General features: G+C 40.3%; 1 protein-coding gene across 1 annotated transcript; it reads left to right on the top strand.

The window, feature by feature from the left end:
* Positions 1-212: 212 nt before the first annotated feature.
* Positions 213-19280, top strand: LOC308667259 (maestro heat-like repeat-containing protein family member 6; the record flags this gene model as incomplete). The annotated part of the gene is made up of 15 exons (XM_081326399.1): positions 213-353; positions 1292-1444; positions 5154-5308; positions 7112-7280; positions 7400-7569; positions 10551-10685; positions 10773-10887; positions 11821-11964; positions 12729-12899; positions 13207-13362; positions 14223-14315; positions 16111-16213; positions 17489-17554; positions 18117-18248; positions 19261-19280. 15 exons carry the CDS (start codon positions 213-215, stop codon positions 19278-19280), a joined length of 1923 nt encoding a protein of 640 aa, XP_081182525.1.
* Positions 19281-26215: the final 6935 nt, after the last annotated feature.

Raw genomic sequence — 26215 nt, 5'->3', positions numbered from 1 at the left:
CTTAACAAATGTCTCACTTAACAACGTAAATTTTGGAGTCAACTGTGGTCATAGCTGTATACCTATAGTATTTCAGGGATTTTGTTTCCAAATCCCACAGGGTTTAACTGAGAACTCTCCTCATCAAATTCACCTTTGCTTTAGCCAAAAATAATTTTAGAAGTTCTTCTGAGATGCGACTTCACAATCTTTCATTCTCTCCTAGAGCAGCTATGGTTATAAAAGAAAAAACAAAGAAGACCAATGGCCCACATCTGAGGCTGAACATGCCCTTTGCCAGTGAATCAGATTTTATCTGCTTTGATAAAGCTACACAGACCTCCTCTGAGGACACATTAGATGATCCACTCCAGGTGAAGGCAAATCCATATACAGCTCATATATCTGTGCCAGGAAAAGAAAAATATTATGTGTAGAAAACAAGAAGCAGACTACAAGAGAAATGTCCCACTGTCCAGTCAGGGTTGGAATTTAAAAACTTCCTTCTGGAGGAAAAACACAAAACAGGGATTGCAGACTTAGAACTTCATGAGAGTATCTCCTTGAATCCGATTACAGAAGAATGTAATGAGGTACAATCTATGAACAGGAAGACTATTAATCCCAAAAGTCTTCTGCTTATGCTCTAATTCTTCATACTTCATAGCTAGTATGCAGCAGTGGAAGTATATACTTTCCCAATTCAGTACATTAATACTGAAAGCTATTAATAAAATTTAAATTAAATCAAATACAGTTTTAATCTATTTCAATCCACTTTTTTTAGAGACCCCATCTGTGTTTTGGAATATGGCTTCTAGTATGCAGCTCAAAGACTAAATTTGGTTCTTAGGAAAGCTGTACACATATACTGCCTTAAGGCATAGTTTTCTATTTATTTTAATACATTTAATACATTTATTTTAAAATGTTTACTTTCATGTTAGATCACCATATACACTATGTACACTTCAACTAGCATTCCCCAGTTTGCTGCCCAACAGCTGTGTTGGAATTCAATCCCCATATTTGCTAATCAGCATATCTTGTGGTCGTATGATTAGGCATTATGAGAATTGAAGTCTCAAACAACTGTCAAGCTTTATATGGGAGAACCCAGGAACATACATAATGTTATGGTCCAGAGCTAATGGTTAGGGTGACGTGTCCAAGACTTCTCCTTGCAGCACTGAATAAAATTTAATAAAAGCACAAGCTAGCTCTGCCACTTGCTTAAGAATTGCAGATATTTACACTTATCTCCAGTTATAAATAAGTGTCCTAATAGTGGCCTCTTCTCTGTCTTTTTCAGAAACCTCTCAAAACTGATCCAACAGCCAGCATTACTGGACAGATACTCTTGGCAGTGGCTAGCCTGCGGAACTCAGACAGAAACAATATCCAGGCAGCTGCAACTATGCTGAATTCTCTTTTAAAAAAAGAGAAGAACAAATTAAGGGGAAAGGTAAGACAAGTTGAGAATTTTGCATGTCTCATTGTCAAGTCCTATGTTGATTTGATGCTCATATTCACTCTGCAGGTGTTTTGAAATTATTCCTTGCCCTTGAACTGCTAGTTTAAATAATAGCAAATCATTTTGCACCATTTTTCAATAGCAATTAACCTATTTCATATTTTTTTCAGTGGTATCTATCCCCATAAATGGCCATCACAAGTTGCTAACTGCATTATTGTTTCTTTAAATTGAACATCATATTACAGCATAATTGCTGTAAAAACCAATTTTGATTTGGTGAGCCATCACTATAGTGACATTCATGAAATAGATGTTAAGGTGTTGGGCACTGCCACAACTTAAACCTCTAACTGAAAATAATCCTTGGCTCCATTTTTTGAGAAAGGTATAGTTTATTAGAGATCAGTGTATTGCAGTAATGCAAAACCAGAACTGAGAATCACACACCAAAATCCCTAAATTCTACTCTTTGCTCCCTTGACTGTATCTCATTGCCCACCCCAGTGCAACCAATGAGGTTCAGGCAAGATGTTTTCCTAATGGTCAGTCCAAGTGTATTTTGGGAAGCAGCACTTCTCCTTCCAGCTGGATGATGTTGAGGCAGCATCTTGAGGAGATGCAGCACCTGCTTTCATTTCCTGAAGCCTTCCCCCCTTCATTCCCCCTCTCCACAGTTCATGGCAGTATATCACCACCTAGCAGCAAAGCGCAAGCAAGCATAACGTGGCAGCTGACATTAAGGAGGCATTGATTATCAGTAAAAACTTCATCATCATCAGAAATACCTATGATTCTGAGTTTCCTAGATGATGCTGGGTGCAATTTTATTGTCCAACACTGAGAATTCTAGAAACAAAAGTGTTATGTACTGGGTTTTGGTGATACACCACGTGGGTTGCTGGAGCAGCTAACAGCTCTCCAGCAACCCAGACTAACTGTCTCCTGTCCTGCAATTGGCTAGCCCCAGGTGGCAAGAGTTGGTTCAAACCTATTGGCTGCTGCCTAGGGGCTAGACTATATATTGCGGCTGGTTGCAGCCCTTGCTTCAGTCCAGTTCTAGCAAGAAATAAAGTATGAGTTATCCTGTACTCAGCCTCGTGTAATCATTCCTGCACCAAAGAGCCCACTATTTAACAAAAAGAATATTTTTTTCCATCTGATATTACATAGGAATTCACTGATTGTAATCTGTATTCTGAAATACATGTGTCCAAAGATTACCGACTCAGAATTGCAATACTATTCCAAAGTAACAGGATTCTTTGTTTTATGGACATGTCATTCATATTGCTCAATCCTAATATGATGGAGATAGTCCTATACTGGGAAAAGTTGTATTGCAATATTTAAAGAACTGAATAAGTGTTCCCTAGGAGAAATGTTCTGAAAAATATTTTGTGACTTCAGTCAACTAATACACATTTTTCAAATAAATAGGTTGCAGTTTATCTTCCGAGAACTTCCAATTCATCAGTTTTGGTCCATATTTTTTATTTCCTTTTGTTGTCTAGATTTTCAAAACCTTACACCATTTTCAAAGCCTTACACCAGTCTTTTCACTTAAGGTACTTACACTGTCCAGTGAGGTGCCCTCTAATTCAAGTGTCAGCAATAACAATAAAAACAGCCTGTATCAAAAGTGTACTAGAAGGCAAGGAGGCGCCATAAGAAGTCATGAGCTATTCCACTTCAGAATCCATTCTTTTTCTTCAAATACTATTAAGACTTTTGAAGAAAACCTGTAAAAGAAAGGGAAGTGCATCCAACCCATTTCATGTTAGTTACTTAATCTCTTTCCAAGCCAAAGCAAATGAATTTATAAAGCCAAGTTGGGAAAATTGTAGGGAGGGTTCATCAAAACACAAGAAAGTTTTTAGGTATCAATTCACCCTTGAGTGTCTCTTTTGTTCAGTTTGTCATTGAAAGCAGGGATGACCTGCAGTAAGAGTGTTAGTCCAAACCAGACCACTTGTACGAAGTCTATTGGTATTGTAAGGTTACATTAACAGAATCTTGGAAGACTGAAAGGATCTTCCCCTTCCTTTCTTTTTATTCTCCTGAAAACAAGGGACACTCCCATGTCCTCCCTTCTTCTGTAGGCTGAGATATCTTTTACATGCCAGCTGTCCAATCTATGACTCTCCCTCTTATTTCCCAAGATCATTCTCACATATCATTACAAGGAATAATGCATTTGATGGAGTTTTAGTCAATACTGTACCATTCCAAAGATCATACCATCTTTATTCAAATCTATTACATCCTTCCTCTTCCTCTTCCTCTCACAATACACAACATTTCTTCTTCCATTTGTTCATTCATTTTATTTGCTACTCAATGCACTTTACCATTTGACCTTCTAACACTATAAGTTACAATCTTCAACTTGGCATTGTCATCACCAAATGAACTTCCATAGATTGACCTCCACTGCCTATCATGCTTTGGTCATGCTTTCATAAAATTTCTTTTAGTAGACTAGGTTGCCAGCTGTAGACATGCTTGAGACACATGCAGCATTCTATTAGTAATGGTAAAGAAACTAATAATCAATGTAGGCACATTTTTAGTATGCCACTACAACAACCACATCCCAATTTAATTTTAAGCACACTTATGCTCAATTCCTGGGAAATAGATGGGGAAGAAATGGAGGTAGTGACAGATTTTATTTTCCTGGGCTCCAAGATCACTGCAAATGGGGACTGCAGCCAAGACATTAAAAGACGCTTGCTCCTGGGGAGGAAAGCTATGGCAAATCTAGACAGCACACTAAAAAGCAGAGACATCACCCTCCCAAAAATAGTGTGTATAGTGAAGGCTATGGTCTTCCCAGTTGCAATGTATGGCAGTGAAAGTTGGACCATAAGAAAGGCTGAGTGCCAAAAAATTGAGGCCTTTGAACTCTGGTGCGGGAGAAGACTCCTGCGAGTCCCTTGGACTGCAAGGCGATCAAATCGGTCAGTCCTAGAGGAGATCAACCCTGACTGCTCTTTAGAAGGCCAGATCCTGAAGCTAAAACTCAAATCCTTTGGCCACCTAATGAGAAGGAAGGACTCACTGGAGAAGAGCCTAATGCTGGGAAAGATTGCAGGCAATAGAAGAAGGGGACAACAGAGAATGAGGTGGCTGGATGGAGTCACTGAAGCAGTAGGCGTGAGCTTAAATGGACTCCAGAAGATGGTAGAGGACAGGAAGGCCTGGAGGAACATTGTCCATAGGGTCGCGATGGGTCGGACACGACTTCGCAGCTAACAACAACAACAAATGCTATTTGTTGCAAACCAGGATCTCTAACCTAAAGATTAACTTAGAAGTTTATCTTACTTCTACTTAAATCCCACTGACACATAGTGTACTAACAGTGTACAGTAGCATACTAAACACTCAGAAGACTAGTACCCATCAGATAAAGTTTTGATGTAGGGAATAGTTAAAATTCCTGATTTTTGTCAGGATTCAGAAGGTATGGCAAAAACGTAGGTTGCATTCTTACTACAGGATATTGTGCAACTTACAGTACACTTAATAATCTCCAAGATTTTTTTTCCTAAGGACCATTTTTCCTAAGAAGTACCTAGTTTTATACAAATGCTCTGTACTACTACATTCATATTTGAATGAATAAATTATGTTAAGGACTAAAAACACAAGAAAATACAACCCTTGAAAATCCCTTTTTTTTTCTCCTTTCTAGGTGCCAGAAATCATAGATATTATTTATTTCCACTTGAACGCTATCCAGGATCGCAGTGCAAGAGAAGCAGCAATAGGAGCTGTTTGCCTGCTGGTTGAAGGACACACAGATGAGGCCATCTCAAGCCTTCTGAGACTCTCACTCTTTTGTGACAGGTTGGTCTAGTGGTTAAAGTGCTGGACTAGAAGTGAGGAAATCTGAGTTCTGCTCCTGTGTTAAGAATAAAGCAAGCTGGGGGCACTTCCAGCCAGTTACTTTCAAAAAATCCCTAGGAAGAAGCCAATGGCAATCTAATTCTACAAATGTTGCCAAGAAAACTGCTAAGACCTGTCCATGTAGTCACCAGAAGTAAAATTTGCCTCAAAGGTACTGAAAAAAAAGAGTGGCAGGCTAATTATTATGACAAGTATGGGGGGGAAAGGTTTTCTTTTGATGAAGAGGTGGGCTGAACTGATAACAATACCAGTGACCCCACCATTTTAAATACTCTGCCATATACACTTTTATTACTGGAATACTATAGATAAATGCAGTCATTTGTCTCTTATTTATTGAGTTACTGATGACTCACTTTAATTGTTGACCTGACAGTGGGGAATGCTAAGGCAATTGTCAGTGTGTCTTTATTTGGTATCAATGGACATGTAATCAGAATACAAGGGCTCATTCAAATCTATGAGCTTGGGGCATGTACTTATGACGAGCCAAGCCAGTAGACTGCAGAGCCCTCATCTGGTCATAATTTATCTGCACTTCCCAGACAAAAATGAGCATGAAATAGAGGAAATTGCTTTATGCCATAATCAGATGCATCCACAATTACTAGCAATGGCTCTCAAGAGATTTCGGTAGGAATCTTTTCCATGCCTACCTGAAAATACCAAGGACTCAATCTGGAATTCTTGGAATGCAAAGGAAGATTAGGCCAGAACTGAACATTATCTTTTGAGTTGATCATATAGGATTGGACTGTAAAAATTTCATCTTCTGAAGAATTTCATGTTCAGTCTTGGGCTATTTCCTAATTCACAATTTAGAGCATTTTCTGGAATCACCCTTTATTTCTTGTGCCAACAAACTGTAAAACAGACAATCTTTAGGTTGGCACAACAATGATTAGACAATATTATAAATCATTAGTTGGAATATAGCCATAAATAAGAAGAAGAGCAATGTTTCAAAGCAAGTTGCTGAAAACATCAATTTCAAATGTATAGTCTAAGAATTAATCCCTGATGATCACCTTTGGATAAACTTGAATTTGGTTGCATGACATAAAATTAAATTCTGCATCACAATGCTGGTTTTTGGGATTGTTGATTTCAAAGTGCTACATTATAAGATTGCCTCCTGGAGATCCACCCACACAAATTGTTCAGTGAAGATGAAACGTTGGTTTTATTGATACAAACAGTTGTATGTTATTTGTCTCCTCCTGCATTACTCAGCTGAATTTTCATGAGCCTTCAGTGTATGCTTCAGCAGCATGGAGGTGCTTGCTTTGCTGCTCCAATTATTAAAAAGGTGAAGCAGGGACCAATTCACAAATGTATAAGGAAAAGAATGCTGGGAACAACAAAGCAAAATGGATGAGTGAAAGGCAGCGTCTGAGCTGGCTTGTACAATCTGGACCTGTGGTTACTGAAAACAACAGTGTCTCAGATTGGGTGAAAAACAGTGACAAGAGGCTCTTTTAAAATACTTTTCTAGCCGTACTTTAAAAAGTAAATCACATATGTATCCTCTGTGATCGTTAGTAGCCAATCGCTCTCCAGATGTGCAGTATGTTTCTCTTTTTGTCTGCATTTGTGCCTGTAATTTCATCTCAACAAGTCTGTCTCTACCATTCTCTCCAACGCATATTTATCCCAAACTAGGTTTGAGGAAGAAATCAGCAATAGGTGTTTTTTCTAAAAAAAAAATAAAAAAATGTCTCTTGTTTCCAATTTCAATTGCAGACATGTTACTCAAATCTGGGAGACCCTGGGCCAAGCTAAACAACCTGTCAGACTCCAGGTCCTTACCAAACTCCTTGAAGTCCTAAAAAGAAGACCCAGCCTCCACAGTGAGCCCTTGGGCTCAGACCTAAATTTCAAGGATAATAATACTTCCTTTTTCCCTTTGGCTGTGAGTTTCTTCCATGATTATTTACTCATTTGAGAATCCAAATAATGAATGATGCATGTTTGGCAGACAAGCACCAATTTGTCTAGAATTTATTGTTTTTATATACATTCTTTTCTCAGGCAACAAAGGCCCTGGGCATAATATTTAAGGATAAAAGGTGCAAAGTGCCTATGAATAGCTTTTATGTTTCTGTGATAATTTTCCTGGTCATTCAACTGCACTACTTGGTGAGCTCTTTAGATGCTGACTACGGGCAGGAGGACATTCTCAAAGCATCGCACTACATAAGGTAACTAGTGGGATACAAAACAGGTAATATCGGTGTTAGATATTACATAATAACCCTTTGTTTCTATTTCATAAGGGCAGAGACTTGTAGGGATGTACATCAGCACCAGACAAATTAAAATGTTCCCCTAGAAAATTCCTTAAACTTGAAAGAATGGTAGTCACATGTTGTGACTAATCATAAATTATGGCTGAACATTAAATACATTGAGAAGTAAGTTCCAGAAACTGGAAAAATTGGAGAAAGGAGAGAAAAGGTGAGGGTCTTTTTGAGGGATTCTTTCAGAACTCTTCTGAATGTTCCTCTTAAGCCAGACATGTCAAACACAAGGCCCGGGGGCCAGATCTGGCCCGTGAAGTGGTTTCATGCGGCCCGCAAAGCCATCCTGGAAACAGGGGGGGATACGGCCCCCACTGCCTTGGCCCTGGCCCAGAGACCCTCAGATCTGTCCCACTCCTGCCCAGGCCCCCATAGGCACCCTTGATGTGAACGATGTAGAGCTGGCCATGCCCACCCAGTAGGCCATACACACTTTAGCCATGCCCACCCAGGCCACACCCACCCGGCCCCCTGAGGGCAACCACAATACTGATGCGGCCCTCAGTGAAATAGAGTTTGACACCCCTGTCCTAAGCCTTCACATCTCCAGAGGTGGAACAGTTTTGTTCTTCTTCAGAAGTCAGATGAGAAGGAAGATGGGAGGTTAACATCTTTCTTGACTGTTCTCCAGTCTTCTTCTCTTTTAATAAATTAATAGAACTCATCACTTCCACAACACTGGCTGAACAGAGATGACGTGACCTTCTAATATCATTAGATTTATAGCATTTAAAATGGCATTTTATTAATGAGATATGTGGTATTTCACCCTTTACAAAACGTCTTTTTTTCACTTCCGCGCACCTTCTACAATCACTGCTGAGAATTTGTTTGGATTGCAGTGATGTCTCTGTGTGTTTGTGTGTGTGTGTGTGTGTGTGTGTGTGTGTGTGTGTGTGTGTGTGTGTGTGTGTAGAGAGAGAGAGAGAGACAGAGAGAGAGAGATGAGGGAAAGGCAGTCAGGTTGATGTAGTAGCTAAAATACTGGACTAGAATCCAGCCTGTCTCACAGGATGATTGTTGTAGATAAAATAGGAGGCAAGATTATTATGTACACTGCCTTTGGTACAAATAAAGGTTGGATTTAAATAAATCTAATAATGAATAAAATATATACAAAGATTTTGAAGCAAAAAATAGTATTTCCTGCTCAACCTTGGCAGCTTGAAGATGTCTGGACCTCAACTTCCAAAATTCCCCAGCCAGCATTCTGCGCTAGTCTATAAAAATCAGGATACTGGTGCTATTTAAACACTGAAGATGTACATTTAAATCCATGTGAACACATGCGCACGCACACACACACACACACACACACACACACACACAATGTAAAATGTAAAGACATACTAAACATACTAAAAATGTATTTCATTTATTCACATGCTGAAGTACAGTAGTTTCAGCACATATAAGTGTTCAAAAGGTGTCACCAATTTTCCATGTGAAATGCCATTAAATATATATGGGTTATTAAATATAAAGTCATTAAATATAAATAATTCATGTAATTATTAGCTGAACTAATTTTATTTAATGTAACTAAATGTTACTTTTCTTTATTCCTGGACCCATCTGCTTTTCAAATGTGATCCCTGGATTACCACTCAAAGACCAAGTGGAATCCACAGTCCAAGAACAAAATACACGCCGATATAGCAATTTACTACAAACACAAATGACAGGGATTTTCAGAAAAAAATAAGTTCTCATATAGACTGAGCATGTTATTCCATTTTCATATGTCTCCAAAATTATACTGGCTAATAAAGATTTTGCTTCTTGAACACTTTTGGATATATCTTATAGATTTTTGGCTGCTAATCACACAAACACACACCCTGTAAACACACACTGTTTTATAAAAAACTTGTGTTCTGCAATTTCTTCTTATATTTTAAGTTTACTCATTTCTTTGCACTCTGGCCATAAACATGTTTCTGGGTGAGACAGATACAGACAGATGAGATAGAGATAGAGATAGAGATAGAGAGAGAGAGAGAGAGAGAGAGAGAGAGAGAGAGAGAGAGAGAGAGAGAGAGAGAGAGAGAGAGAGAGAGAGAGAGAGAGAGAGAGAGAGAGAGAGAGAGAGAGAGTAGATAGATAGATACAATACAATGCTTTTTTTGTCATCGAACGCACAGGAACGGAATTCTGGCACCTTTTTTTGACAGATTTTCCAAGTTTTAAAAATAACTTTTGAAAATTTGATGTTTGGTCCACTTGAAATGCCCTGTCGAGCATAGCAGGTCAGCGGCAAAATCATTAAAATGGTGCATGCAGGCTGCTTGTGTGTCGAGTCCGATGCATGCCTACTTCGTCCGCACTGGTTGTGATGGTACTGCTTGGCTTGTGGCACTGCTTGGCTTGTGATTGGTTGTGTGGTCATGCGCTGAGGGCTTACTGCAGGTGGCAACCGTTATGTTTCTTTACACAACTGATGAGTGTGGTGTGTGTACAGTGATTGATTACATGTGAAAGGTAAATAATTTCTTTATTTTAAAAAATCGGAGAATTGAAAATCTTTTTTTAATTTTTAGTGTAAAATTTACTATGAACATTTGCCTTAAATACAATAAATTAAATTTATGTTAAGGACTGAATATATAATTTTTTAAATAAAAGATAAACAAGATGTGACTTCCGGCACCTTTTTTCTTACAAAAAAAGCACTGGATAGATAGATAGATAGATAGATAGATAGATAGATAGATAGATAGATAGATAGATAGATAGATAGATAGATGATAGATAGATAGATAGATAGATAGATAGATAGATAGATAGATAGATAGATAGATAGTTTCTTTGTGAAACTCTTATGAGATATACCAAATTCCCTGTACTCCACCAGTCAAATACTTTTCTTGACCTTAATTCAGCTGTACCATGGAAACTTTAAAAGCCTTGATTAAAAGGGAGAAGTCATCACAGACATGTTTTACGAGTCTCACAGAAAACTGGGATCTTCTGTCTTCACCAGAGAATTACCTTGAAGGTGTTCTCCTCTTGGCCAGGTAAACCATAGAAAAACAACAAACACCTCATGGTAGAGTTCACCATGATTGTGATGTGCAATAATTTAATTAATGTTGTTCTTCTAGAGCTCTTGTCAAGAATCATCATGGGCTTGACTATGCTGTGTTTACCAAGGTGATACCATTTCTCCATCATGGGGATGACCAACAGAAGCTAACAGCAATGGCCTTTTTCACTGCAGTAGGTTTATTTCCTCCTTCATGTAGCTGCTTGGGGTTAGGGTTAGGGTTAGGGTTAGATAAAGCATAAGTACCTGGGAGAGAATATGCAGCCCTAGCTGGGAAATGACAAACAAAACTCTGAGCATTCAGGGGGATGGGGGTGGGGGGGAGGGAGTGTTCTGAAAAGATCAAGATTGTGGCCTCAATCAGTGCCACACACACAAAAAGGGACAAGGCTTTACGCATGCAGTGGTGACTGCTATCCTAATATTTTTGATTGCCATACCTCTCTGAGAAGGCGTGAGAATTCACTGTTGATATGTATTTATGGGTTTATTTATTCAAAATTCATTTATACATCGACTATTACATTCCTGTTCCAACTAGCTAAAATCTGTAGGTCTTACCACCTGCCCATTTGGCAAACTAATATTCTAATTTTCATCCCAGCCTAAACAGGATATGATAATGTTATAAAGAAAACATTATAAGGAGAAACCCAAAATTCTAAATGGAATTCTTTTTCTTAGGTCATCTCAAGATTATATGCCAATATTTCTGTTGTTCTTTCTATCCTGTAGCATTGCATGGCCTTTTTAATTCTTCAACCAATAAATGAACAAACTCCTAACACCTCACTTGCTGCTTTTTATTAGAGATCATGGATGTAGAAGAAAAAGGGGAAATAGAAGCAGAGAAGTGTTAGGAAATCAGAATTCCCTCCAAGGGCGTCCCAGAGAGGCCAAAAAAAAAATTCATGATGGTGATCATGACATAGAGCAAAGCCCCTAGACATGTCATTTAATTGAGCAGTGATGGCCATCATCTTGAATTTCTTGACCCTCCTTCCCCCAAAATACAGCAGATTCCATCTTTATCATTCCACAGCTAATAGGGAATAGGTGAAGTGCTCTGATTTTCTGCCACATATTTACTGATTTATGTTGTTCAGCTTCTTTCTTCTGAGACTACCTATACAGTGCTACAAAAGCATTATATCTTGAGTTTATTAAAGAGTTGGCAGATTGATTCAAACCCAGCCTATCGCTGGCTCAGTCTTCATGGAATGAGGAATGTAATTCGGCATCTGCAAAATGTGAGTGACAATGATTCCCCCCCACCACCAATGATTGAACCTGGTATAGTATATGTATGTTTGAAGAAAACTTTAGCTTATGAATGAGGTTAACAGATGAGTTAATTCTGAAGAAATTAAGCCAATTTGGTGCCTCCTTTGCTTACTGATACCCTGCTGGAACCATTCAGTCAGGCTACGGTGAATAATAGTCACTTCTTATCTTGAATATTGTAAGATTCTCTGCATGTAATTGCCTTGAAAAGAATTTGGCAACTTTAATATGTTTAGAATGTTGCAGCCAGTTTTCTTCTAGAAGGCAAATATATGGCTGATATTATTACATTTTGGGATCAACTGCATTGATTGAGCTATTTATTTCTAAGGGCAATTCAAGCTACTGTTTTTCATCCATAAAACACTTTCTTTGAGCCAGGTCACCATCTTCCTGCCTTAGAAGTGTGATTGAAAGTCCATTTAATGATTGAGGCAAATATAAATCTCATTGGCAAATAAATATTCCATAAAAGTGTCTTTACCCACCTCTTCAAGTATTAACAAGGTGGCAAATGCCTTTGCATTTTTGTTGTCTAGTTCTCTAGAAGTCCTTCTTTGCTGCCCACAATTTTGAGAAGAAATACATGTTAAACTTTCAAGCCCTAGAAAAAAGTTTTACTATATTTAGCATGCACATTGCTGACCTGTTCAAGAAGACTGTTATCAAATTATATCAAATAAACAAATGTACACACATACAAAATAAATGAACGTTGATGTCTTTTCAGAGGAAAGAACTCACATCCCTAATCCTGAGTATACTTCCAAACTTCAATGATACTGATGAGAAGGTGACATTGACAGCTCTCGAGGTCGTAACCAAGGAGGTTGCATACCACAAGTATGCCAACCATGTACTTCTAAAGATTGTCAAACAGCTTCAGCCATTCTTGGTAGATGTAAGTTTAGAAAACATTATTCATTCACATGAGAGGGTTTTCAAACTGGGATGGTAAACAGAAAAATGGTGGATTTGGAAATCTTTAAAAATATGTTCAGGTTTGCTTCTATTATAGGAGAAATATGCATAAAAATCTGGCATAAAGCATCTCCCCTTCTTCTCATTAATAAATTCAGTTATTTTATGCCACTTTTCCTTAGGAAGGAAAAAATAGCCTAAAAAAATAGATCTTCATTTTGCTTCCAAAGTTGATTTTTATCAGTCTGATAGAAATTGATGTATTTCTTTTCCTTCTGAAATTCCAGAGGAGGGACAATATATGTTGTGCTGCAAATCAGCTGTTCCAAGACATCTTCAAAACTTTGGACACAAAAGACAAACCATCTATGCAGGATCAAGTTCTCAATAGTATTGTAACACTGATGCTAAATCTAGAAGATCCACATCAAGATGTGACAAAGGTAAATTAAGAAGTATATATATTTTTCCCCCTGGTTCAAGCGATGATGATGGTTGTCGTGGTGGTGGTGGTGGTGGTGGTGGTGGTGGTGATAGCAGCAACAAACATCATGAAATGATGACACAAACTATGTGAACATTGTAAGATAGATGAACTTTACATCCTCTGTTTTTGAGCAAGGCATTGTGATGTATCTGACATCACTTTCTCTCTGGGTGTCCTCTATGAATGCCCATAACAGGGACATAAGCAGAGGGATGTCAAGAAAATCAAGATGCAACCACAACTGCATGATCACAGCCCATCTATTTTTACATGTGTCACAAGTAAAAAAAAAAAGGGGGGGAGCAGGGCTTCCATTGCACAATTGTAGATGCTGTCTTGACTTTAACACTTACCTTATAGACTCCCCTACACAATACACACCCTGAAATCTCAACATAATAAAATATAATGCTCAAAAAACTAGAAGAATGTCAAACTTAAACAATTGTCTTATTTGAGAGAAGGGAAAATAACATCTTCAATATGAAAAATGTTTTGCTTATGGTTTTACTATAAGCTTATGGGTTTTACCATAGTTGTAACATTTTTCAGGTTGCCACTTTGGTTTAATTTAAAATCTTTTGCCATAATAAAGGTCAGAAACTTCCTTCTCAATATTAAAGCTCAAACAGACTAAACTTTCCTGAAAGAAATAGCAAACTACACAGTGTAGTGTATTCTGGACACTTTATTATCTGGAAAAACATTTTGCTTGTAATCTCTTGATAAAGAATGTTCTTGCCTTTCTTCTCTGTTATTTTTCAAATCCTGATCTATTCTCTCTGAGGAACATTTTTATTTTCTCTGGATTTCAAGTCTCGTACTAACAGTTTAGAACTTTGCAAAACCTTCTTCGGCTGGACAGCAAATGATGACGAGAACTTTTGGAACGTGCTCTGTAAGCATCTGGTAAGACCATTAAAATATATTGGGCTCTTTTTGTCATACATTGTTTGTTTGTTTTTATCTTTTGATTCCAAATCATTGAGTAAAGATAAAGAAGAAGTGAGAGGGGAAAAAGGCTTCCTTTGTATAGCATGCATGCTTCCTAATAAGTAGTCTTTGAGCCATTTACCCTACAACAGTTTCCACAACCAAGTATGACTATATTCATAGCTATCATTTTTCCTTTTCTTGGAGGAAAGTTTTCTCTGTGCACCACCTAGGCAAAATGCTCACCACCAGCCCTGCCCATCGTACAGAGTATGTACTATTGAAGCATATTGGTTTTGTCCACCTATCTAATAGCTCTCCACCACCTTTGATAGCCCCAACAAGTTGTGCAAAGGAATCACATTATCCAAATCTTTCCTAGGCAAGGAAAATCCAACATGCATAGTCTAAGGCTAATCAATTACCAGTCTTTAATCATATCCACTGAATTTTACAATATAATATATTCACATGTGGGGTCTTGACATGGCTTGTCAGAGATACATTTCAAGAGACACTGTTATAGGCATTAGACGAAACAGCCTAAGAGAATATCATTCTAGTGCTGTTTTCTCCCATCCAGTATCTTTCAGACATGTTAGGGCAGGATTTTTCAATCGGTGGTACACGTACCACCGGTGGTACTTAGCACCTGGCAGGTGCTACGCGACCCCTAGCCAAGTATAGCGGGGGAGGGAAGGCGCTAAAGCAGCACCAGGCAGGCCTGGAGGAGACCAGCTGGAGCTGGAGGGCTCAGCAGAAGTCCCAGAATCTGCGCGTGTGGCTGCATGCTAGTTGGAACTTCCGGTGCACCCATGAAGAGAAAAAGTGAAGGAGGGCAGAAAGGAGAAGCTATAAAGTGGGTAGGTTTTAGCGGGAGAGGGAGAGGGGGAAAAACACACAAAGAGAGGAGAGGAGAGGAGAGGAGAGGAGAGGAGAGGAGAGGAGAGGAGAGGAGAGGAGAGGAGAGGAGAGGAGAGGAGAGGAGAGGAGAGGAGAGGAGAAGATAGGAGAAGAGAAGAGAAGATAGGAGAAGAGAAGAGAAGAGAAGAGAAGAGAAGAGAAGAGAAGAGAAGAGAAGAGAAGAGAAGAGAAGAGAAGAGAAGAGAAGAGAAGAGAAGAGGCTTTTGTTAGCGAAGCGGTGGGGAGAGAGAGAGAGCAGCCGTTGTGAGCAAAGGGTGAGTGAGTGAAAGAGTGAGCAAGGGGCTTTTATGAGCAACATGTGAGTGAATGGGAATGAGAGAGAAGATTTTGCAACGTTAGAGTGAATGAGAGCAAGCGAGAGGCTTTTGCTAGCAAAGGGTGAGGGGGGGTTGCGAGCGAAGGGTGAGAGAAAAAGGAAAAAGTCAGGAGGAGAAGGGAAAAAGAAAAGCCATTGACTTCTGAGTTCCACTGCTGCAGTAGGAAGGAAGCTTTAACATTGAACCTCAACTTTTTACTTTCCCATAATATTATAAACTACCCATTTCTACAACAACAAATGAATCTAACCAGTAAAGTCCAAAATCCCCCCCACTTTTTTTTAAGTCATCAAGTTTTTGACAACTTGCTAAGCACTGGTGGTACTCTAATATTGTCCTGTCCTAAAAGTGGTACAATCTGTGAAAAGGTTGAATAGCCTTGTGTTAGGGAATGTGCTCTCAAAATATCTTGATGGCAATAAGTTGGGGAAGAATGGCCTAACCCAATGGGAATTTCAATTGCATTCTTACCATATCTGGCAGACTACATTGAGGAGTGCTGTTTAACATGGATCAAAATTATTTTCTAGATTAAAGAGTATCCTGGAAAACTGCGGGGCTTCTTGGACCAAGCACAGGAATATACTCAGAGTCCACAACAGTCTTCAAGGATTGCAGCCGCCACATTTATAGGTTATATCAATAAAATTATTTATATTTCCTTTTTTCCCATTCTTCCACAGGTCCCAAGGCTATTTCATTTAATGGTCAGGATAGCTTATCTATTTCTTCTGATGACTCATAAATCATATAATCATTGCTTGCATTCATGAGCAACTTAATAAAAATTTATAGCAGTAAGTTCTAGGTATTTCTAGAGAACATAGATTTCTATCAGATCAATTGCTTTCAAATGGTGTTCTGAAGAACCATTAAATCATCATGATCCTTCACTCAGATAATATGTTGAAAGGATGACTTCTAAAGTTCCCATCTAGTATGTCCTGGTAAAGTTTGCCCAAGCATATCATGGCTATAATGCTGTTCCCATCCCAAATTAGCAGTGGAGAGACCCACACTCTGGAAAACCTACCCAGGGATGTTTGCCAGGACTGCTTTGTAAAGCACATAATAATGATTGTAAAGACCTTCAAGCTGCAGTCAGCCACGTAGGGTCTGTTTGTGTTATTTTTCTGGTTTTATTTTATTAATCATTTCTTGGAGTCACCTTTGGCTTTTGAAGGAGCTAAATTGTAGAGTATCATCATCACTGGTGATCTGCAGTACAGTTCATTGCCATTTGTCTGTCCTTTCTCTCAGTCTATCCATCCATCTGTCTATCCTACACAGCTGGAATTTCCTGACAATCTGACATCCAACCACAAGCTGCTTAGACTTTTCAGGATCAGCCAAGATTGGGTACACATTGTCTACTTGCTTAGAAACTAAAAATAATATAACAAGTACAATAAATACATTGGTCTGCAATGGGACAACTTGCCGCAGCCAACTCACCATGGCCAACTCATGACAGGACAACTCAACATGGCTAACTCACCACATGACAACTCACTGTGGGACAATTCAACAATTCAATTTAATTATTTAAAATAATTTTTTAAAAAATTTGTCATTCACATTTCATTTTGTCCCTCCTTTGGCATCCTTTCTTTAATGATTCATTTCCACTATTTCTTCAATATTAGTAAACTCTTGTCCCATGGCGAGTTGTCCCACAGTGAGTTGGCTGTAGCGAGTTGGCTGCAGCAAGTTGGCTGTGCTAAGTTGGCCATGATGAGTTGTCATAGACCCTGGTCAGTCAGTGCAGTTGCCAAATAGAACCTAATTGTTGCAGAACATGATGAGAAACATAAATAGTAAGCCTTGCCTCCAGGAAGCAGGAGGAAATGTAAGTTAAGATAGTGAAGATGTGCCTTTTGATATAGATTTAATCTAATTTATCTTTAGATTCTATCTTCCAGCACGTGGAATCCAGCCATTTGCAAAAATCAGAAGTAGACTACTTGAGGAAAGGTGAATATATTAATATTTTTATGATATTGAGGGATTTTTTACAGTTACCACTGAATTTATCTTCCCATTGCCAGCCACACTGATAAAAAAAGCAAGACAATATGCAAATAAATAGGATTCTGTTGAAAGAATGTGCATTCAAAAGCCTTTTTCAATAAGACACTGCCTGTTCAAGGTTATATATTCCTTTACAAATCAAGCCGTTACTTTCCTAACATTGTTTTAAAAAATTATTTTAAAGAGTTGCATTCTTAATATGCCCTTTTGTTTTCCTCGCTCCATCCCACTGCAGAAGCCTTTGGCCTTGTTTAACTTGCCACAAATCCTCTTTTTTCTGTAGTCCACAGATAACTGACTGGGGAATGGTCTTCTTTATATTCCATATCACTTACCACAGTGGTGGGACGCTCCCTTGCCAGGCAGCAATTCCCAAACCGAGTTTGGACACTTCCTCACAAATCTATCCCTAGCCAAACAACTGGGCTAACTAACCAGAAACAAACTTGTTCACTGGGTTTCCCCCAGGTCTGCTTGTTACACAGCCCTTGCTCTTGTGTTTTAGCTTTGAGGTCTTTTCCGTCTGAAAGATATTCTGTCCCAGTTGTTTCGGAACCAGAGAAAGTCTGCAGGTATTGCCCAGATCTATTCAGATGTTCCCGTTATTTCCCAAGGTATGCTATTTTTTTCCATCCAGGTGAAAAAGGAATAAAGGCAACCTTTGTAATGGGAAGATGGAGAAGAAGTATTTAACATATGGGTTTGTTCTTCTGGTTAAGTCATGATATTTTTTGTTTGGTTTTGGGTGATTGTGTTGCACACAAATACAGCCATCGGGATTTGTGAACTATAATTAATAGCTTCACCCAATGGGCAAATACAAAAAATTGTGCCTTATATAACAAACTATCATTAACCAACTCCTTTCTAAGTACAAACCCTAACTTTCTGCTTGTTATGCCCCCCAAAATTAGCCATGTGACTCTGCCAGCCACAAGTTTCCACCTACTTTATCTATGAAAAGACTTATGAGTTATAATCTTTCCCCAAGATGTAATCTGACTGTAAATGTATAGATTTTCTGCAGCATGTAATCTCGGTTCTTAGAAAATCTGTATGCTGTCCCAGTCTATATCTTGTGTGTCTCACCATTACATCACCCAGATCCACAATCAATAAAACAATTTACAGCAAGCAACAAAATCTCTCAAATAAAAATGGCAGGAGGGAAATAGGCCATGTAGATAAAACACCTCCAATTCTCTATAACCAGAGATTTAAGTAAAAGGATAGGGGTAAAAGGATAGGGGTAGCCTAATTTCAGAGAGCAGTTTGTTCCACAGGACAGGAACAACCACTAAGATGGCCTGTTTTGAAACTTCTACGCCTCTTACTGCATGATGGGGGGAATTTTTCATGTGGAAGAGATATTTGCAGGTAAAAAGGATTTAAGTCACATAACTTTTTTGAAGCTGACTGGCAGCCAATGCAGCTCTCTTAGGATAAGCATGCTATCCACAGCCAGCTGCATTTTGTATTAGTGGGCCTTCTGAGTATCCTGAGTCTTCGAGGGGAGCCCCACATAGAGTAAATTATAGTAGTCTAGAGGCAAAAGGATATGGGTATGAATAACTGTTGTAGTGCAGGTACCTAATCACTACCCAGATTCTCACTTTGTTCCCTTTTCTTGCTGGTTGTGTGTTTTTCAGATCCTGTATTTGATGTCTGAAACTGAAGCTAATATTCATCTGAATAAAGAATACTGTATGAAATGGCATGGAAGAATATCATTCTGGATCCTTTTGGTAGGATTAGAGCTGAACCATGCAGCTACCTTGCCATGTTTTTATTCTGACCCAGCACTTGGAGGAAATCATATCAACGTAAATCATGTGGCCTTCACAGCAGGCCCTTCCTATGCATCTGAATGGGCTCCTGTCCTTCTGCTGTCTGTACAGCCCCTTCATGTGATGCAATCAAGGCATCTTCTGGCAAAACTTCCCCAACTAAAATTTAGATATCACCAACCATACAAAAAGTGACTATAGTTCAAAAACGTGCCAAGGTGGTTAAATCCTCCAGGCCCTCAGGCCAATGATTTTCCTCCTTCTCTCAAAAGAATAGCTAGCCTGTTGATCTAATCAAACCAAGATAGCAGCTAAGAGTTTATCTTAATGGTGACACTTAAATTTGTTCAGGTCAGTTGTAGCTGCTGCATAAATGCCCTTGGAGTTCAAGAAAGAGATGTTGGTATATGTGTGGGAGAGTGGTGTGCTCTTGGATATATCCAATAATTCCTTCACCATTATTTTTTGCCTGTTGATTATCAATCAGTCAGCCATTAGATGGCAGCAAAGAAAAGGAGGGTGGTCTCTCATGTCTGCCATCTACTGGTCATCCATATTCATTCAGGTGAGATACAGCTGCTAAATAAGTCTACTTCAAGAACTGGAATTTGGTATTTGTGTCAAATCACAACTCATCTATGGTTCTAATTATATGATAAGGAGAGAAACATTAAGGTATATGTGTGGGCCATACCTGTACCAGGATGAAGTGAAATTATTTTTTAAAAAAAAATCCATAAGGGAAACCTGAGAAGTCAGGGATCCACCAATAAAAGTGACCTGGGAAATGAATTCCATGCTGCATAGGCTACAGACCCTGAACAGAAGAGTCATTTCAATTGTCCTTTCAGTTACATGCACTTCAGCTGCCTCCTCCATGCATAACGTATTGTTGGATGCATCTTCCAATATCTCAGGGAAAATACTTTCATGCCAGAACCCCATGAATTGGCTTCAACCTGCCAATATAAGATTGAAACTCTATTATCAGGACAATGCTTGGCAAACAATAAATGGGGCATCTTTGCACAAGTTCATAAGCAATTCCCTACCTGCCCACTCTTATTTTGAGAACAAGCTGGTTTGGAGGATAAAGCTTAACCCTACTGAGACAGCAGTGAAGATCAAGAAGGTAAGCTTCACACAACATGCTAAGTCTTCCCTGGATGCTGTCCAGCCATGATTTCCATTCCATGAATTCCCCAGCCAGTCTAACCATAACTAAGAACTCTGGAAGTTAAAGTCCACACATCTGTAGGAAGCAAGGTTACTAAAGGCTATATGAAGAATGTGATTTGTTAGAATTTAGCTTAATATAGCTTGCAAACTCAACCAACCATGCTTATTCACTAAACTATGGCTAAACAAACTAGAGCATAATTGTTCTTTGGCATTCTCTTATTGGAAACCAGGTTGTCTTCTAAATAATAGTTAAAACTCTCCTTAAGACCCCAGTGCTTCAGCATTTCCTTCTAGCAGTTTGTTAGCAGCATATACTGTAACTATTAGCATTCAGCAACTTGTCCCCACACTCAGACTGAGAATATAAAACCAGTCATCCGGTTGATTTATATAGCAGGGGAGAGAAACAAACTGAATAAAATGTGATGGATTATTACAGAACACAAAGAGGGAGGCAGGAATCAGAGTACGCAGCTGGTTTTTACACACTTGTGAAAAGGTCTCTTATTCATAAATAAACAATGCTTATTTGTGAAATGATTGTAATGAAGACTTGACATTTTTAATGATGAGCTGGTTCAGGAAGCTGTACTTCTGAGTGAAGGGTAGCTGTCCTAGCAATGGAGTATGAAATGGAAGAGTTTAACTTTTTTGATGGTTTTTCTCATTAAAATGGCAACCTTTCTGCTTTCTTCTCCATATAGCAGGATTGATTCCCTAGAGGTCTGTGAGATGGGATATGGTGGAGATCTTGCTGGAAAAATGTGACTGACTTGGCAGTTAACCACCTCCACTCTATCACTGGTTTGCTCCAACTCCCAGCCTCCAGAAATGACTACCATGTTTAAAAATGGAGCTCAGGTCCCAAAGTTTGAGTGCAATTCAACTATTTTTTTCTGAAGGAGCAGGAACAGTTTGTTTTTTTATTATTCTGCCTGAACAATGTCTAGGTTGTGGCATCATGAGTAGTACCATAAGGTACAAGTAAACCCAGCCTGGAAATACAAGAAGCAACGAAGGATTTGTGGGCCAGAAGGAAAACAGTCTACAGCATATTTATCTGTAAAATAGAAAGGATGTCGCTTAGAGCCATTCACCTGATAGGTGTTCTCCAGAGCAATTCAAATAACAGAGACTTGCAATAATTACTAAACCTGACCTTTTCAGATAAAAAGTTACTTGCATATTCATTTCATTTGTGAACTATCCTCGGTGCACAAGGTGGAACAAAAAGTTTGCACTGCTGTTTCTAATACTGCCTAATGAGCTTTTCATTGTCTTCATAAATTCGCAGCAGCAGGAGCTTGTAAATTGCTTTGCAGACAATATTGTTGACAGAACTTAAACTTCAGAATTAGCCCCCAAATAATAACAACCTGCCAGTACACTCCACTGATAATATATGTTTACAAACTTCACTCAAGACAAAGTCTGCCAGCCATTTCTCAAGAACACCAAGGCAAGTCATCATTTCAGTTCTTTGATTTGGCTCCAAGGAAATAGAAATTTTGTTTACAGATGATATGCCTTGGAATGTATCCTGAAAGCTTGCAGCTGCTGGCAGAGATAATGTGGCTTGGAGGAACAGAAATAGAAAAACTGATGTGGGGGGTGGAAATACCATATCTTTATTTTCTGTCCTTATGTCTGTAACCTAATTTCCTACATAGCAATAGCACTTGGACTTATATACTGCTTCACAATGCTTTACAGCCCTCTCGAAGTGATTCAGAGTGTCAGCATACTCCCCCCAACAATCTGGGTCATCATTTTACTGACCTCCCCCAGATAACTTTGAATGGAGCTGAATCTTTGTGATATAATGAAGTAATGAAGTTCATGGGAAACGGCTTTGTGGTATCAGTCCATTCACTGAGACAATAAAAGGAATGAAATCACTATCCCATATTGTATTGATGCCTTGCTTAGTTCCAGCATTTTTGGTCAATAACTAACCAGATGCTTCTGGGATGTTTCCAAGCAGAACAAAAGATCATATCTGTCGTTCTTTATTTTTCTCTGGCAATTGGTATTTGGAATCCTGCTGCTCCCAACGTGGAGCTAACACTGAATTCCAAGAGTAGTAGTTCTTAATAGCCCCTCTTGCAATAATTTACTGGATCTTATTTTAAAGCCAGGTAAGTTAATGACTATCACTGTATCTTGTAATAATGAATTCTCCAGATTTGTAGTGTGTGAAAAAGCACTATTTAGGATCTGTTCCAAGTTTCCTTCCAATCAGTCTCATTAGCTGATCCCAATCCTAGTATTCTGAGAGAAGCAGGAGGGGAGGGGGAGGATACTCTGTCCATTCAAGGAACAGTTTCATCCCTTAATCACATCAGACTCTTTTTTAAGGCTAAAGAGTCCGAAATATTCTAGTTATTTTCTCAAAAGGTGTTTGAGTTCTTTGAATATTTTGATTGCCCACTGCTCCCTGTTTCTCTGGTATCTTAGACCCTTTTTCAAATGTAGCCTCCAGATCAGTGATCAGAACACCAGTTACTCCAGCTTCCCTATATTATAGATTTGAATAGTGGCATTACACCAGGCTCTTTTTGAATATTGTATTATTCAACTTATCTACAAAGTGTGTGATATCCACATTTATAGCAGATGAACAAGTTTTCCTGCGAGCTACACAGCCATTGTAAACCAGGAACTCTGTTTCTAAAGACTGAATGAACCACAATCAGATGTCCTCCTTACCTCAAAAAAAGTAAACTTACAGTAGAGGATTGGGTTCATTCCCCCAAGGGACTGAGGCTCCTCACAAAAGAACATCCCTCCTTATTTTCAGTTGAAAACCTCTATTCAAGACCCCAATTCTCCCTGACAGCAAGAGATCTATAATCCCACAACAAAACTATCTCATCTCAGAAGATCTCATCTACAAATTTCTCTGCTGCTCTAACATTCCCTGTCCATCCACAAATGGAAAGGATTTGTTCTTGAGACCCAGGAGCTCATTATGCTGAGCATAAACCCGTGACTAATTGCTAGAAAGCAGAGTTATACTTTTGACACACTGCACTAAAGTAGAAAACATTTCCTCCCCTGCTACTTTGCCACCTTTCCACTAATAATGTTTGGTTTTCTACTACTTTAGGAACTGTTCGACCTGAAAATAAAAATCTAATCATATTTTTTTCATAGTTCTGATCCTTGGCTTCATCATCTTTATTTTGGCTATGGGAGGTCAATACGTACCTACCCCACCCCCAGCCCCCACACAGACCTTTCTTCTCCCACAGCAAAACTCCCAGGGATCTGTTTGCCTTCCTGTTTGCTCACTGGTTCTCAACTAAGAAGTGGGAACTTCAACTCCCCTCTGGCTAGGGAAGTCTGGAAGTTGAAGTCCACACTTCTTAAAGCTGCTGAGAATGAGAAACACTACTCTAGTTGCAGGGTCCTGACTGAGGAAAGCAACTCTATCCACTAATCACACAGACCAATTATTTTGGAGACTACATGTGGTTATCAGAAGTCAGAAAAGAACATAAAACAGAATAACAGGAAGGAATTTGGATGTCTTCTACTCCAAGCCCCCGCTCGAGCAGGGAGACTCTATACCAGGGGTAGGCAACCTCGGCTCTTTTATGACTCATGGACTTCAACTCCCAGAATTCCTGAGTCAGCTATGCTGACTCAGGAATTCTGGGAGTTGAAATCCATGAGTCATAAAAGAGCTGAGGTTGCCTATCCCTGCTCTATACCATTCCAGACAAATGGCTGTCCAATCTCTTCTTGAAATCCTCCAGTGATAAAAGCACCTACAACTTCCAGAGATAAGCCATTCTACTGTCAGAAAATTTTTCCTTAATTTTAGGTTGGATCTCTCTATAATAAGTTTCCATCAGTTACTTCTTGTCTTGCCCATGTACTGCTTTGGAGAATAGGTTGACTCCTTTTTCTTTGTGACAGTCTCTCAAATATTGGAACACTTCTATTATGTCACTCTTAGTGCTTCTCTTCATTGGACTAAACATACCCAGTTCCTGGAACTGTTCATCATAAGTTTTAGCCTCCAGTCCCCTCATGATATTTGTTATCCTTCTCTACACTCTTTCCAGTGTCTCAACATCTTTTTTGTATCATGACCAGAACTGGACCCAATATTGCAATTGTGGTCTTATCAGGGCAATATGTAGTAGTAGTAAAAGGAAAGAGAATTTTTCTTCAGTTCCTTAATTTATCTTAAAATCAGAAGGAATATAATAGCACTTTTTACACAGTAACGTATTTTATTAAAAGTCACAAGCTTTCATGAGTTTCACTTATTTCATCAGAAGTATGTAGCAGTTAAATGTCAATACTGCTAACATCAGATGTTCTTGCTTTGACAACATAGGGCACAGGTCGGCAACCCGCGGCTCCGGAGCCGCATGCGGTTCTTTGAGCCGTCCCATGCGGCTCCCAGGCCTCCTCCCTCTTGAAAAAAAAAGTGGTACTAAAAAAACTTAATCAATTTAAACTTCTCACAAAAAAACTTGAAAAGTTTAAATTGATTGGTTGGTTTGTGGGACCGCCCACAAACCGTTTGTGGGCTACCCACAAACCTTTGTTTTTTTACTGCACTTGGCAGAGTGGAGGAAGAGAGGAAGAAGTAAAACGTAAGTAGATCTGCTTCTTCCCCCCCCCGTTCCCTCTCGTCGCCAGGCCTTCGCCCGCCCGCCCCCCCGTTGGCTCCTCTCGTCGCCGGGGCTGAGAGCCCCGCCGAGCGAAAGGCGCGCTTCACCCGCCCGCCCCCGTTGGCTCCTGTCGTCGCCGGGGCTGAGAGCCCCGCCGAGCAAAAGGCACGCTTCACCCGCCCGCCCCCAGTTGGCTCCTTTCGTCGCCGGGGCTGAGAGCCCCGCCGAGCGAAAGGCGCGCTACACCCGCCCGCCCCCGTTGGCTCCTGTCGTCGCCGGGGCTAAGAGCCCCGCCGAGCGAAAGGCGCGCTTCACCCGCCCGCCCCGTTGGCTCCTGTCGTCGCCGAGGCTGAGAGCCCCGCCGAGCGAAAGGCGCGCTTCACCCGCCCGCCCCGTTGGCTCCTCTCGTCGCCGGGGCTGAGAGCCCCGCCGAGCGAAAGGCGCGCTTCGCCCGCCCGCCCTCCGTTGGCTCCTCTCGTCGCCGGGGCTGAGAGCCCCGGCAAGCGAAAGGCGCGCTTCACCCGCCCACCCCCGTTGGCTGCTGTCGTCGCCGGGGCTGAGAGCCCCGCCGAGCGAAAGGCGCGCTTCACCCGCCCGCCCCCGTTGGCTCCTGTCGTCGCCGGGGCTGAGAGCCCCGCCGAGCGAAAGGGGCGCTTCACCCGCCCGCCCCCCGTTGGCTCCTCTCGTCGCTGGGGCTGAGAGCCCCGGCAAGCGAAAGGCGCGCTTCACCCGCCCGCCCCCGTTGGCTCCTGTTGTCGCCAGGGCTGAGAGCCCCGCCGAGCGAAAGGCGCACTTCACCCGCCCGCCCCCGTTGGCTCCTGTCATCGCCGGGACTGAGAGCCCCGCCGAGCGAAAGGCGCGCTTCACCCGCCCGCCCCCGTTGGCTCCTGTCGTCGCCGGGGCTGAGAGCCCCGCCGAGCGAAAGGCGCGCTTCGCCCGCCCGCCCCCGTTGGCTCCTCTCATCGCCGGGGCTGAGAGCCCCGCCAAGCGAAAGGCGCGCTTCA

This window comes from Vipera berus (assembly GCF_964194415.1).
Source record: "Vipera berus genome assembly, chromosome: 4".
Lineage (NCBI taxonomy): Eukaryota > Metazoa > Chordata > Lepidosauria > Squamata > Viperidae > Vipera > Vipera berus.
This window is presented reverse-complemented; position numbering and strand designations above follow the sequence as displayed.